Source organism: Trachypithecus francoisi, unplaced genomic scaffold (assembly GCF_009764315.1).
Source record: "Trachypithecus francoisi isolate TF-2019V2 unplaced genomic scaffold, Tfra_2.0 Lachesis_group9, whole genome shotgun sequence".
Taxonomy (NCBI): domain Eukaryota; kingdom Metazoa; phylum Chordata; class Mammalia; order Primates; family Cercopithecidae; genus Trachypithecus; species Trachypithecus francoisi.
Genome location: NW_022681474.1, coordinates 60,494,414 through 60,508,371, shown reverse-complemented (window position 1 = coordinate 60,508,371; position 13,958 = coordinate 60,494,414). Strand labels below are relative to the sequence as shown.

Sequence of the window (13,958 nt, the reverse complement as noted above, 5' to 3'; positions counted from 1 at the left end):
TCATCACACAGCTTTGCAAAGCATCTGTGCTACTGTCACCTACTTTGTATTAGTCAGTCAAATGTGGTTCAGAGAGGTTGATTAATTGGCCTATGATTTCATAGCTAAAAAGTAACTGACTCTTGAGTTTGCCATCAGCCTACCTTTCTCCCAAATCCCTTCTCTTGCCTCTCAGCACAGATACCTGTGCATCATTAGGATCAAGGTCCAGGTCCAGATAGGATCAATTCACAAAGTCACATTTTGTCATTAACTCTTTTTAGAGATTTCCCTTAGAACACTGGTTTATCCAAGACTTTGTTCTAACATGTTTAAGAGTTAAAGAGGTATACCAGTACCTTGTTTTTATCATCAAAGTTTTGAGAGCAGATCTGACTTAGCTGTGGTGATAAGACATAGATTTTTGTTTCATAAGCAAGACCAGGTAAATCCTATAGATGAATTATTTTACTCTTATTGGAGAATATCTACATAGAGATATGTTAATCATATTTAGAGGCTATTTCTTATAGATTTCTCTGTTTACTGACTTCCCAGCTTAGTTTTTCGTCAAAGCAGTACCCTGCCTAGTTGCATGCACTCTTCTTTTTTTTTTTTTTTGCTAGAATCTTTTTTTCTTCTTCCATGACTTTTCTATGATCTTTTCCTGATTACTTTCTTCTCTACTTTCCTTGGTGCTCTTTTCTTCTATTATTTTATTGCTTTCTACCAGCCCCATTTTTCTATAGGTAAAATTAAAAGTACATGGAATTTTAGGATTTTAAGGACTCTTGGAGACTAATCAAAATACTTTCGTATTTCAACCTGTATTTAATATCCTGGAAAAATGATTGTTCAGATGGAGAGTCTGAAACTCAAAGTGACCTATTTAAATATAGGAGGTAACAAGTAATATTTAAACTCATTTCAAAGCCCATTACTCTTGTTTTTATATCACCACGTAAGTGAGTGTTTGAATAATAGAAAGGAAGAAGAAATGGGTTTAATTAAACAAATTGAAAAGGATAAGAATGGAATTAGCTGGAGAACCCAGTGGAAGTAAGTAACAAGGGAATTAGCAGGGAAAGGCCAAGTCTGAAGAGAAATAATCCCAGGATCGGTAGGAGTAAGGGTTTTAGGTTTTACCAAAGAGATCAGAATGTTGGATCTTATGACAAGTTTGATGAAGATAAATTAGAACAAACACAGTAGACATTGGGAGTTATCTAGAAAGGCATATTAAATACGGTGCAAAAGAAGTCCTGAATAAGTCACTGCTTTTTTGCTTGTTTAATTGGAGGAATGGACAAACTTCAAGATTTCTGTTGAAAGGGTAAAAAGAAAAAAAAAAGTCTCTACAATCAGATAGAAATGTCCTATTCTGTTCTTTCACCCCAAATCTCACTGGAGAGGCTTAAAGCCCCTTGAGTGCTAGGAGATTGACGGTTGCTGAATTACATAGATCTGTGGCCCAGGGCAAGTGTCCCCTCCCCTTTGCCTCTTTTTCCAAGCTTCTAATGTCCTACCCATGTACGTGTAAGATTGGCTGTCAAATAAGTCATGGAGCTTCAGTTGGGTTTTTGGTAACATGCTTATGGTGGAGGTGAATGACTGACTGAGACTCCATTTAGTTGTTTTCCAGGAACAGGTAAATACAGAGCTTCTTGGCTGGTCATTGAGTTTATCTTTTCAGTAATCTGTGCTTTGATGAGCTGAATATTTAAAGGTTGGAGACTGCCATGAAACCCTGAAGAAAAAAGATGTGGAAGTGAGAGACACATTCACTATATATAGTGGCTCCCACTTCCAGATCTTTCTCTCTGTGTATATATGGTACTTAGAGAAATCCAATGATCAGGACTCAGTTTTTCCAACAGTCTCTCTCCTTGGGAATAAGTACAAAGATTTTTAAGGTTTTGCTAGTTGATGTAGCCCTGAACAGGGAAGGACAAGTGTAAAATAAGTAGTTAGATTTTATTATTTTTAAAGTTTCAATTTTTGTTGAGAAAAATATTCCCAATAAGAAATATACATTTGTGATTTGACATTTGTAGGTTCAGCTGTTCAACATTTCAAATATTTCAGGGCATCCTCTGTAGTGTTTTAGGGTGAAGGGAAGCAACAGGGCCTTCTTAAGTGGTTTTTATGCTGAGAAACAAAGAATGTCATTTTCCTGTGACACAGATTAGTCTTTGAATCAGAGATAGATAATGGAAAAGGGATACGGTAACTGTGTCTTTCTTCCTCATTTTAGGTTATCAAGTTTGTTCCAGTTTAGATGTCAAAAGTTATGTCAGTTATTAAGTAGATTTCTAGTTCATCATTGAGGACAGTTTGTGAGGACAAATTATACTCAGGGTATGCCAATTATATTGGCTGTCACTATTTTTTATGAAGCTAAGAGTGAGTGTTCATTGAATGTTATAGGTTGGGGAGGTAGAGTCAAAAATACGTAACTAAAATATTTTTTAAAAACAGAGGGCATATTTTAATTTTACCAAGAAACATGATTTAATATACAGAGGACTGATCTTTTCCCAGATTTTGCTTTTTGTTTTCATTTTTTAAAGTGAGCACCAAGATATGTACTAGCAGATTTTATTTTTAAAATATGTGAATTTGCTGATTTATGTTGTATCTTTTTTCTCTAAAGTCTATTTGGCAAACCGCCTATTGAAAATTCACAGTCTACAAAACTTGAGAAAGACTTTAATCGTGCTACCAAGGTAAAATGGTCTCTTGTGAAGTTGATTTTCTCAGTTGGAATCTGGTTCTGTATAGTATTTACTTTTCATGTTTTGCAGTGCTGTAAGTATCATTATTTCATGTTGGCAATATAAAGTTGGTCAGATAAGAACATTTTATATAAAATATGAGTAGTTGATTTAAACTTTTTTTCACTTTAGTAAATAATAAATGTTTGGTAAATACTTTGAGGGTGTGAGGGCCCAAAAAAGGGATGGGCTGGAGAATATATAGTGAAAGGAACATTATATTAGAAAAAACTTTTCCACAGTAAAGAATATATAAAATCTGGTAAATTTTTATTTGGATAAGTGTACTTACTGTGAGTTTTAAAATTATCCTATTGTAACTTAAAAAAAAAAACCTCATGCTTAAATTTACCTTTAATGGATCAAGTTACTTATTATAGTAATCAAGGAATCTCTCTGATACTGTTCAGTTCCAAAACTGTGCCACATAGCATATAGGTTTTCTTGCACTTAATATTTTGATATCACGTAGTTTACAGGAGAAAACTTTGTCTCAGTTTCTCTTCTTGGTTCTTTAAATACACCAAAATAATATTATAAGTTGTGAAAATTTATTTGGGCATGGTGATGCATGCCTGTAATTCCAGCTACCAAGGAGGCTGATGCAGGAGGATTGCTTGAGCCCAAGAGTTTGAGACCAGTGTGGGCAACATAATGAGACCTTATCTCTAATTAAAAAAATAATAGTAGAAATTTAGAAATGTAAATTTTCTTTCTCAGAATCTGTATTATTAAGGGATGCCAGTGTGTTTTCTAAGTTACTTAATTAAAAGTATACTTTAAAGTCTTCATCTAAATGAAGAATGCAGGTTTCACCCCAAGTAAACAACCAGTTCTGGAAGCAGAGACTCTTAATAAGCATATGGCAAGATTTTAATTTCAGAATTTTTAAATTGTAGTTTTTTTTTTTGTTTTTGTTTTGTTTTGTTTTTTTTTTTTTTTGAGACGGAGTCTCGCTCTGCCGCCCAGGCTGGAGTGCTGTGGCCAGATCTCAGCTCACTGCAAGCTCCACCTCCCGGGTTCACGCCATTCTCCTGCCTCAGCCTCCCGAGTAGCTGGGACTACAGGCGCCCGCCACCTCGCCCGGCTAATTTTTTTGTATTTTTTAGTAGAGACGGGGTTTCACCGTGTTAGCCAGGATGGTCTCGATCTCCTGACCTCGTGATCCGCCCGTCTCGGCCTCCCAAAGTGCTGGGATTACAGGCTTGAGCCACCGCGCCCGGCCTAAATTGTAGTTTTTAAACATACTGTTCTAAGATCTTTGATCACATTTGAGAATTTTAAATTTCAGAAGATTTTGTGTTTAGTTGTTTACATAATTGTTTTGAAGCTCTTGCATCACTATGAGATACTGCGAGTTAGAAAACATACTTGTGTGCATCCTAGTGTACCCAGAATACAGTCTTGCGTATAAAAAGCATTTTAAGAGGTTTTCAATGTGAATAAATAAGCAGACAAATGAATTTTTATGCTATGGAATGTTACAAGTAAGATAATATGCATAATATATCTTACAATTAAATCTAATGTATTTCTAAAATATGGTTTAAATTTATGTATTTTTTGATATTTAGAATACATAAATTCATGTGAGTTATCTTGAGAAAATATGTCTTAAATAAGAAGACAATCAGTGATATGTAGTAAAGAAAGAAGGTTACACTATGTTTTCTAATATCTTCCAAGTGGAGTTTAGATTAAAAAAAAATTTAATGAATTTAGTCTCAACTCATGCTCTTTTTTTTTTTTTTTGAAACGGGGTCTCCCTCTGTCATGCAGGCTAGAGTGCAGTGGCACGATCTCGGCTCACTTCATCCTCCACCTTCCAGGTTCAAGCAGTTCCCCTGCCTTAGTCTTCTGTGTAGCTGGGACTACAGGCACGTGCCACCACGCCCAGTTTATTTTTGTAATTTTAGTAGAGACAGGGTTTTACCACGTTGACCAGGATGGTCTCAATCTCTTGACCTCATGATTTGCCCTCCTGGGCCTCCCAAAGTGCTGGGATTACAGCGTGAGCCACTGAGCCCGGCCGAAAGTCATGTTCTATTAAACATATATTTTTAAGGAATACATTACTCTGAAATTCTTATTACCAATACTTTCTTCAGGTGGAAAGTTTATGAAACATTCCTTTTTAAATTTTTTCTCTCTCTTAGTAAGAAAGTTCTTGCTTTTAGGTATTGTGGCTGACGACCATGTTTAACTAATTGAGTGTCTTATTATATAATAATAAAATTTAAATCTTTATTACATAGGTATTAACAGAATAACTAATTATAGTGTAAATACGGATCAGCATTATAGGAATATGTTATGAACAAAAGTCTGTATTTTATGTATTTCATCACATGTCTTATAGTAGTTGTTTTTCATTTTCTTTCATGACTGAAGCTATACTTGATTGACTGGTCATGTCTCTTGTTTGTTTCTCCCTCCTTCACCTTTTTAAAAATGATTTACCCCAGACTTTTTTTCTCACAGAATACATTTTTTCAGTGTCTGCTTTTGAGAGGGCATCACTGTCTCCATTGTCAGCATATTTATTTACAGGTTTCTATTTAGTTGCTATATAGGATTTTCATTAATCAATCATTGCCCTCCCCATGACTTACTCTTTCTTTCTCTGTTTCTTCGAAGAAGCAGAATTTATACAATTATTTATACTTAGCTTTTTGCCACACAGAATAGAAACAACCCACACCATTTCAACGCAAACTCAGTTAAATAAGGTACTATTACAAACTAAAGTCTCACATTTTTCCACGCAAGAGGTAACTAATGAAACTGTGAAGAAATATTTCAAAATATAACTTGTAATTTAACTTTTTAAATTTTAATTATTTCTATAATATTATAAACTATGTAAGGGTAAATTTTTGTCCTAGGTTATTTTGGTTAAAAAAATAATGTAGGGGCGGAGTGCGGTGGCTGACGCCTGTAATCCTAGGACTTGGGAAGCCCAGGTGGGTAGATCATGAGGTCAGGAGATCGAGACCATCCTGGCTAACATGGTGAAACCTCGTCTGTACTAAAAATACAAAAAATTAGCCAGGCGTGGTGGCGGGTGCCTGTAGTCCCAGCTACTCGGGAGGCTGAGGAAGGAGAATGGCGTGAACCTGGCAGGCGGAGCTTGCAGTGAGCAGAGATTACACCACTCCAACCTGGGAGACAGAATGAGACTCCATCTCAAAAAAAAAAAAAAAAAAAAAAAAAAAAGGAAAAAGAAAAAAGAACAATAATAATCTAATGGATACCACCATATTTCTATAATAATAAATTATATGAAGGGGGTGAAATGAAATGATTCATTCATTAATGGGTACCACCATATTTCTCTAATAATAAATTACATGAACGGGGTGAAATGAAATAATTCATTGAAGAAGGGTAAGATAAACATAGAGACTCCATGAGAAAGTCAAGATGACACAGATTATTATTTAAAAAAAAACAAAAAAGTCGTTTAAATGAGAGCAGGAACGCTCTAGAATAAAAGATATTATATAAATGATTTAAAATAAAAATTGAGAAAACATAACCAAGTAATAAAATACGGCTCAGGTGTTTTTGAGTGACTTGTAACTGATTTTAATAAAAGGCTGAAAGAAAATATAAGGATAACTATAGGTAAGAGCAATTTGTTGTACTCTTTAAAATACCTAGTAGAGAATGATTTGAATGTTTCTAATATATAGGAAAGATAAATACTTACGGTGATTAATATCTCAATTATTCTGTTTTGATTATGTGAATGTATTAAGTGGTAATATGTACCCCCCAAACATGTACATTTATACTGTGTCAACAAAAAATTTATAAATGGCCGAGCGCGGTGGCTCACATCTGTAATCCCAGCACTTTGGGAGGCCAAGGCAGGCAGATAATGAGGTCAGTAGATCGAGACCATCCTGGCTAACGTGGTGAAACCCTGTCTCTACTAAAAAATAGAAAAAAATTAGCCAGGCGTGGTGGTGGGCACCTGTAGTCTCAGCTACTCGGGAGGTTGAGGCAGGAGAATGGTGTGAACCCGGGCGGCGGAGCTTGCAGTGAGCTGAGATTGCACCACTGCACTCCAGCCTAGGCAACAGAGCCAGACTCCGTCTCAAAAAAAAAAAAAAAATTGTAAACAAGGAACAAAAATTTGATTCTCACTTCTTTTATTAACTTTATGTTTTATATTTAATTTAGTCATATTAATGTAGAATGCAAAGTAAAATCTGTTTTAGGCCTTGTCAGCGATATTGTGAATTATCAATTTTTGACTCTTTGGTTTCTGGTTTAAGATTTCTAATTTAATGTTTGACATAGTCTTAGGTTATTTAACTAATTTATCTTACTCTTTGATGTAACCGTGGTAGCTGTTTTGAATATTTTTAATAATAGAGTATAAACAAATAAGCATTTTATTTAAGCTTGTTATTAAAATTAAATTTTCTGATCATATGAACAATGTTCTTATTCTGTGTCTCTTAAATTTTTAATCACTTTTTAAAATCACTTTTAAGCTAGAACACTCTCAAAGAAATAAATGTAGAAATTATTAATCTCTAAAAATATTCTGATATCTTTTGTTCATAGTATGTATGTAGTGGTATTATATGCACACAACAAATGAATGTATTCAATATTTGTGGATTTTTTTTAAAGTAAAGTGCCTATTATCATAGAATCATATGTGAGGGAAGATTGTTAACAGAGTATACAAACTTAACATCGGAATAATTGTTTTTACTCTTAAAATATCTCTTGCAATGGGGATCTTTTATATTATTTCCAGGAAGCCTTGTTAACTTTAGTCTTCATAATTATTAAACCTTGCACATACATTTGTTTATTTCTAAAACTCAGGAATCCTGTTGACTTGAATTTTTTAGTTTCTTTCTTCACTTCTCCTGTGAATACTGAATTCTGCTTGGCAATCATACATATGCATAAAAACTATTAAATCTTCAAATTGAATAATTATTGCTTAATTTTCTTTATGTGAGATCTTTTCTCCAATTTTAAACTACCATCCTATATGGTGTAAGTAGGCAATTCGAGCTAGTGTTATATTGTTTACAGGAACATAAGAAAAGCATGTGAATTTTAAAGCAGGGTTTCACATTTCTATCTCACTTTATAGTAGTACTTAAAAATGCCTCATAATTCTATGGGTAAGCATTTCTCTTGTACAATTAAGAATTTCAAAGTTTTTATATAGGTCATTTTGCAGACTGTTGTTTTAGAATTAAATGTTTTCATTCAATTCAAAGATGCATATTGCAATAATATTTCAGAAATAAATATTTACATATATAAATAAAATTATATTCTTGAAACAAATTTGGAAATACATGACAGAGAAACTTAATCCCACGTTTTTCTCTCTCCTTTGATTTCATTTTCAAAATTTCAACAGTCTGTGTAGATTTGTGTTGCTTAATTCTACCTATTTAGTCTATCTTATAAATATTTATTTTCTTATCACTATGGAATTTTCCTCATGTGGATTATCTACTCATACTCCAAATGTATTTATCCAGATCTTTCTTCCAAGCCCCTTGGATGCCTCAAATCTTAGAGGTCTCAAACTGAAAGCATCTTTTTTTTATTCTTTTCCTGCCTCTTTTCTGACTCTTTGTAATATACTCAGTCATCTGGTTTCCCCGTCCTAGTAAATAACACCTAGGAAGTAGCCATGAAATGCTCAAGCACTTCAACCTTCATTTTAACTGTCCCCCACATCCTGCACTTCAACCCTCCTCCAGGTCACCAAGCCAGTCACACACCAAAATTTGTATTATCTACCTTCTTATAACTTTCCATATCTTATTACCGTAATTAACTCTCTACCTATAATTTTGAAGTACTCCTTTCTAGTTTTGCCCCATCTCCCCATGTTCATCTATCTTTACATCGCTGGAAGGGTCACCTTTCTAAAATATATTTGTAATGATGTAACTCATCTGCATATTGAGCGGATACCCATTACATGAAGGGTTAAGTTCACATTCTAGCGTGACACATATCTTATATGGTTTGGCCCCATTTTATCTCTTCAACTCATTTCCTCTGACGGTGTTCCAGTTTTACCATATCACTTTGGCACCCCTCAGAGTGGCAGCAGAATTCTATGGTCAGAGTTGATCTTTCTGAGACTGCCATTTAATCTCCATCTCAAAGATGAGGCATATGCCATATGAAAGTCTAGGAGGAAGACATTCTGAACAGAGAGAACAGTGGACCATATTTGTTCATCATTTTGTTCTTAACCTAGAATGACTAGGAAGTAGAAAGTGGGGTAACCACGAACATCATCATCATCCTCATTATTCTAAAGTGAAGAAAAATCTGCAAATACGTGTCTGGCACATGTTACACGTTTCACGAATACATGTTTTTGTTTTTCTCTTTTTATGAAGGCTTGCTCTACTTTTCTGAAGTTGTGTCTTAATCAATCGCTTACTTTATCTAGTGACTGTTTGCTTTCATTTAAAAGTAACATAAATATAAGTTTTCCTTCTGAATCTTTCCTTTTATTCAAGCAGTTCTTTATCAGCAAAAAACTTGTAAAAATTATTCTTATTATCTTAAGCCCTTGTTTTCCTAAATGAAACAGTTTCTACAGAGTTCTATTCCTACTCTGTATGACATACTCTGAAAATTCTCTTCATGCCATGTATAGTTTTTAACAAAAATTCTATAATTATGCATATGTCAAATGTTTAATCATATTGTGTTCTGTTTGAAATGCCCTATTACTTTTGGTGAGGACTACAGAGTAAGGCAGATACTTTGAATTTAATTCCTTTTGTACACGAGTGAATTTTTTCTGAATATGTTTTATTTTCCATACTCAGTAACCTAGTCAATAGCGACATGAAGATAAAAGATAAGTTTGATATACAGAGCACATTCGCGGTTTTCTCTTGAAATGTTTTGGTGTTCAATATGTGAACAGCTTTAAATCTAATTGTCTTTAAAGTAAAAAAAAATATTGTTTTACGAAATTTTTTTTTGAGACAGAGTCTCGCTCTGTCACCAGGCTAGAGTGCAATGCCTGATCTCGGCTCACTGCAGCCCCTACCTCCTGGGTTCCAGCAATTCTCCTGCCTCAGCCTCCTGAGTAGCTGGGATTACAGGCACCTGCCACCATGCCCAGCTAATTTTTGTATTTTTAGTAGAGATGGGGTTTCACCCAGTTGGCCAGCATGGTCTCGATCTCTTGACCTCGTGATCCACCCGCCTCGGCCTCCCAAAGTGCTGTCATTACAGGTGTGAGCCATCCTGGCCAGCCCATAAAAAAGATTTTAAATAAAAGTATTGATGCTTGTCATTTTTATTATTTTGAAATTGAAAGTATTTATTGATGTGGCTCACGCCGTAATCCCAGTGCTTTGGGAGGATGAGGCGGGCGGATCACTTGAGATCAGGAGTTCAAGACCAGCCTGGCCAACATGGTGAAACTCTGTCTATCCTAAAAATAGAACAAGTTAGCCAGGCGTGGTGGCTCATGCCTGTAGGCCCAGTTACTTGGGAGGCTGAGGCAGGAGAATTGCTTGAATCTGGGAGACAGAGGTGGCAGTAGGCCAGGATCACACCAATGAGCCACGCTGCAAGACTTCATCTCAAAAAAACAAAAAATGAAATAAACAAATTATTTATTGATATTACCTTTAACAGATTATCTCTAAGAGTGCTGAACAGAATTACATGTGTTTACCTGGTGCTGCTATATATGAAAATGATGTCAAAACAATAAATCACAAAATAGAAGGTAAGAACAATTTTTTTAATTTAAGACATCGTTTGACCAAATGTTTGTCTAAATGCATGAGGAGTGATATACTCTGACAGTCAAAGAAAATTATTTTTTAAATGCACAGCATAGAAGAACAAAAGGAGTGAAAGTTATATGCCTTCTCAGGTGTTAGCAACAGATTATATTGACAGTGCCAAAAAAAGAGAGGAATTTTTAGTTTAATTCAATATACTGTAAGACCTGAGCAAAGGAGTAAAAGAGGGAATGAAGACAGAGGAAGAGAGAGAATACATGGAGTACATGAGGGAACAAGAAGCAGGTTTATATAATGGCGGATGGTAAAATAAAATAATTCTTTAGAAAAAGATAGGTCATGGTTAGAAAGATTTGAAGAATGTAAAGTGACTTTTCATTACCAAAATTTGCCAGGGAATTATAGCAAAGTGTTGTCGCTCCTGTCTTTCTCACTGATGGGAAAGCATTAGGGATGGAAGCACCTGACCATGGAGAGTTGTGTTTTATCTGCAATAGGTGAATATAAGCATATTTTCACAGCCACATGTTTATATAATTTGTCATATAGACTCGGTATAGATCAGAAGTTTTCAAACTGTAGAAAATCAGCTGAATACCTTGTTAACAATGCACGCTATGGTTCAGCAGGCTTGGGATTCTGGCATTTTAAAATAAGTTCTCAAGTGATGCTGATACTGGTGGTCCTTCGACCTCACTCTGAAGTAGCAAGGGAACAGCCTTTCCTTTGGAAAAATCTGGAAGAAGCGCAGTTGGATAGAAGGTCAAGACATAATAGGGTCAAGGGAAAGCATTATATTGCTTTTATTTCTGAGTATGTTTCTGACCAGAGGGGAAAAAAGGTAAATAAATAGTAATTACAGATGTCAGATACTACCCCTAATCAAAGAGAAAGAAAGTGTTGGGAAAATTGATTTTAAAAGATGTTGAGTGGGAAGAATCAAGACCACAGATGTAGACATTATTTTGGCTAAGGAAGAGGGATTGTGAGGCAGGAAACGGGCAAGAAAGAACATAGCCAGGCAACTTTAGAGTTTCTGAAAAGGAAATGTGAGTGAATTCACTTCAGATGCATTTAGATTATTTCTGTTATATATTCGTTTTCTGCCTCATGGCTCTCAGTACTCCTTGGACCTTGCATGGACCTTGATTTAATTCTACGAATGTTGGAAATTTAGGTTAGTTACAGCACTCATTTTTCCTATAAGTTTCTAATGTTTCTCCAAGGAGTCACAAGTTGATTCTGAAGATATTGTTGCATTGAGGAAATACTATCTCATTGTAATTAAAGCAGCTTTTAATTTATATGCAGTACAAGTTCTTTAAGCTTATTTATCTAAAACACATTGACATCAAATATATTGCCATGGCCTATATTTCAAAGAGTTGCCATGAAATTTCAAAGGGTTGGATGTATATTTTGCTAATATCAAAAAGTTAGTATCTTGAAGAATCTTACTTATTGATAAATAATCTTTTTTGAAGAACCATTAATAAAGATTGCTTAATCAAACTAAGTAATAATAAAAAATAAAAACTTTAAATGACAGATGATAGGTAATTAAAATTATCTGAGTGAACAGCAAATATCTGACATAGTGGGTTTCATGGGAGAAGAGAATATTACTTCTTTTGTGAAGAAATAATCAATACAAATTAGTCAAACTTTTATTTATTTTGCATTCTCATGAATATGAAGTTAATTTTTAGATTTTTAAGATTGCAGTTCTAACCAACTGACTATAGAAGAGGTGGTTGTTATCCACCAATAGAATATACAGGCTACAGAAGAAAGTCCACAGATTCATGAATGAAAATAGATTTGTGTATGTTTTCAAACTTATAGTAGAGAAATGTCCTCATGAATGTATCTGTGATTTACCTTTTATAGATCAGATGATCCGATCAGAATCCAAACAAAAGGATGAAGAAGAAAATTCTTGGGATTTAGAGGTACTATGTATTATCAATTTTTTTAATATTAGTATTGCATGATATGAAAACATAAAACCAGAGGTTTAGGTTTTATTTTCTCACCTCTGCATATGTCACCCCCATTTTATTTTTGATATTTTTCAGGTTGTGCTTGATAGAGAATCCATGTGCTAGGTAGATTACTGCTTCATAGCGAATTTTTTTGAAGAAGATTTTAATTAGGAAGTTTTGATACTCACCATTATTAGGATTTTTCCATGGAAATTGTTTACTGATATTACTTTTAACAGGGTGTCCGTGAGACTGTTTCACAGAAGGATGTGTGTTTACCCAAGGCTACACCTCCAAAAGAATTCCATACGATAAGTGGAAAATTAGAAGGTAAGAACAGTTTTTTATTGAAAACGTCATTTGACCTAATATTTCTCTAAACTGATGAGGAAGGATATCCTCTAATAGCCAAAGACAATTACCTCCTAAATGCAAAGCACAGAAAAAAAGAGAAGTGAAATGGTGATATGTTATACATCTTTTCAGCTCTAGGCAGCAGACTATATTGAGAGTGCTGAAAAGGAGGTGAGTTGTTAGTTTGAATTCAAGATATTTCAAGACCTGAGGAAAATGAGAAAATAAGAAAGAAGAAAGTAGTAAAAGAGGAAATAAAGACTGAGAAAGACAGAGCGTACAGAGAGTACATGAAGGAACAAGAAGCAGGTTTATATAATGGCGGATGATAAAATAAAGTGATTCTTTACGAGAAGATCGGGTATGGTTAGAAATTGGGAAGAATATAAATTGAACTTCTCGTACAAAAGTTTAGCAGAGAATTACAGCAAAGGATTTCTGACACTTCCTGTCTTTCTCACTGGTGGGAAGCCATTAGGGATGGAAACACCTGACCATGGAGAGCTGTGTTCTATTTGCAGTAGGTGAGACTAAGCATATATGCACGGCCACACATGTATATAATTTGTCAGGTACACTCCGTATAGACCAGAAGTTTTCATAGAAAATCAGCTGAAAACCTTGTTAACAATTCACACCGTGATTCAGCCGACTTGGGATTCTGCATTTTTCATAAGTTCTCTGGCGATGCCGATGCTGGTGGTCCTTGGACCTTGCTCTGAGTTATTTTTGATGTAAATTCATTTTCTGTCTCAAGGGCCTGAGAGCTCCTCAAGTTTTCTATGGGCCTTGATTTTTATCCTATAACATGTGGGAGCATTAGGTTACTTAAGGCAATTATTGTTTCCTCTACATTTCTGATGTTTCTCCAAGGGGTCACAAGCGGACTCTGAAGATATTACTGCTTTAGGGAAGAACTGTGTCTTTGTAATTAAAGCAGTTCTTGATTTATATGCAATAAAAGTGTTTTTAACTTATCTTCCTAAAACATAAACACAGCCAAAACACGCCCAATAGGCTGTCATGGTGTAGTGAAATGTAAAACCCTTGGACAATATAGTTTACTAACATGAAAAAGTTAATATCCC

General features: G+C 34.7%; 1 protein-coding gene across 1 annotated transcript in view; it reads left to right on the top strand.

The window, feature by feature from the left end:
- The window catches only part of ANKRD30A (ankyrin repeat domain 30A), a 159,289-nt gene that overhangs the window by 20,740 nt on the left and 124,591 nt on the right, over positions 1–13,958 (top strand). Inside the window, exons 9-12 of the mRNA XM_033208467.1 lie at positions 2,633–2,705; positions 10,419–10,512; positions 12,422–12,483; positions 12,756–12,846. Coding sequence (XP_033064358.1) covers positions 2,633–2,705; positions 10,419–10,512; positions 12,422–12,483; positions 12,756–12,846 — 320 coding nt within the window. The remainder of the gene's footprint in view (positions 1–2,632; positions 2,706–10,418; positions 10,513–12,421; positions 12,484–12,755; positions 12,847–13,958) is intronic.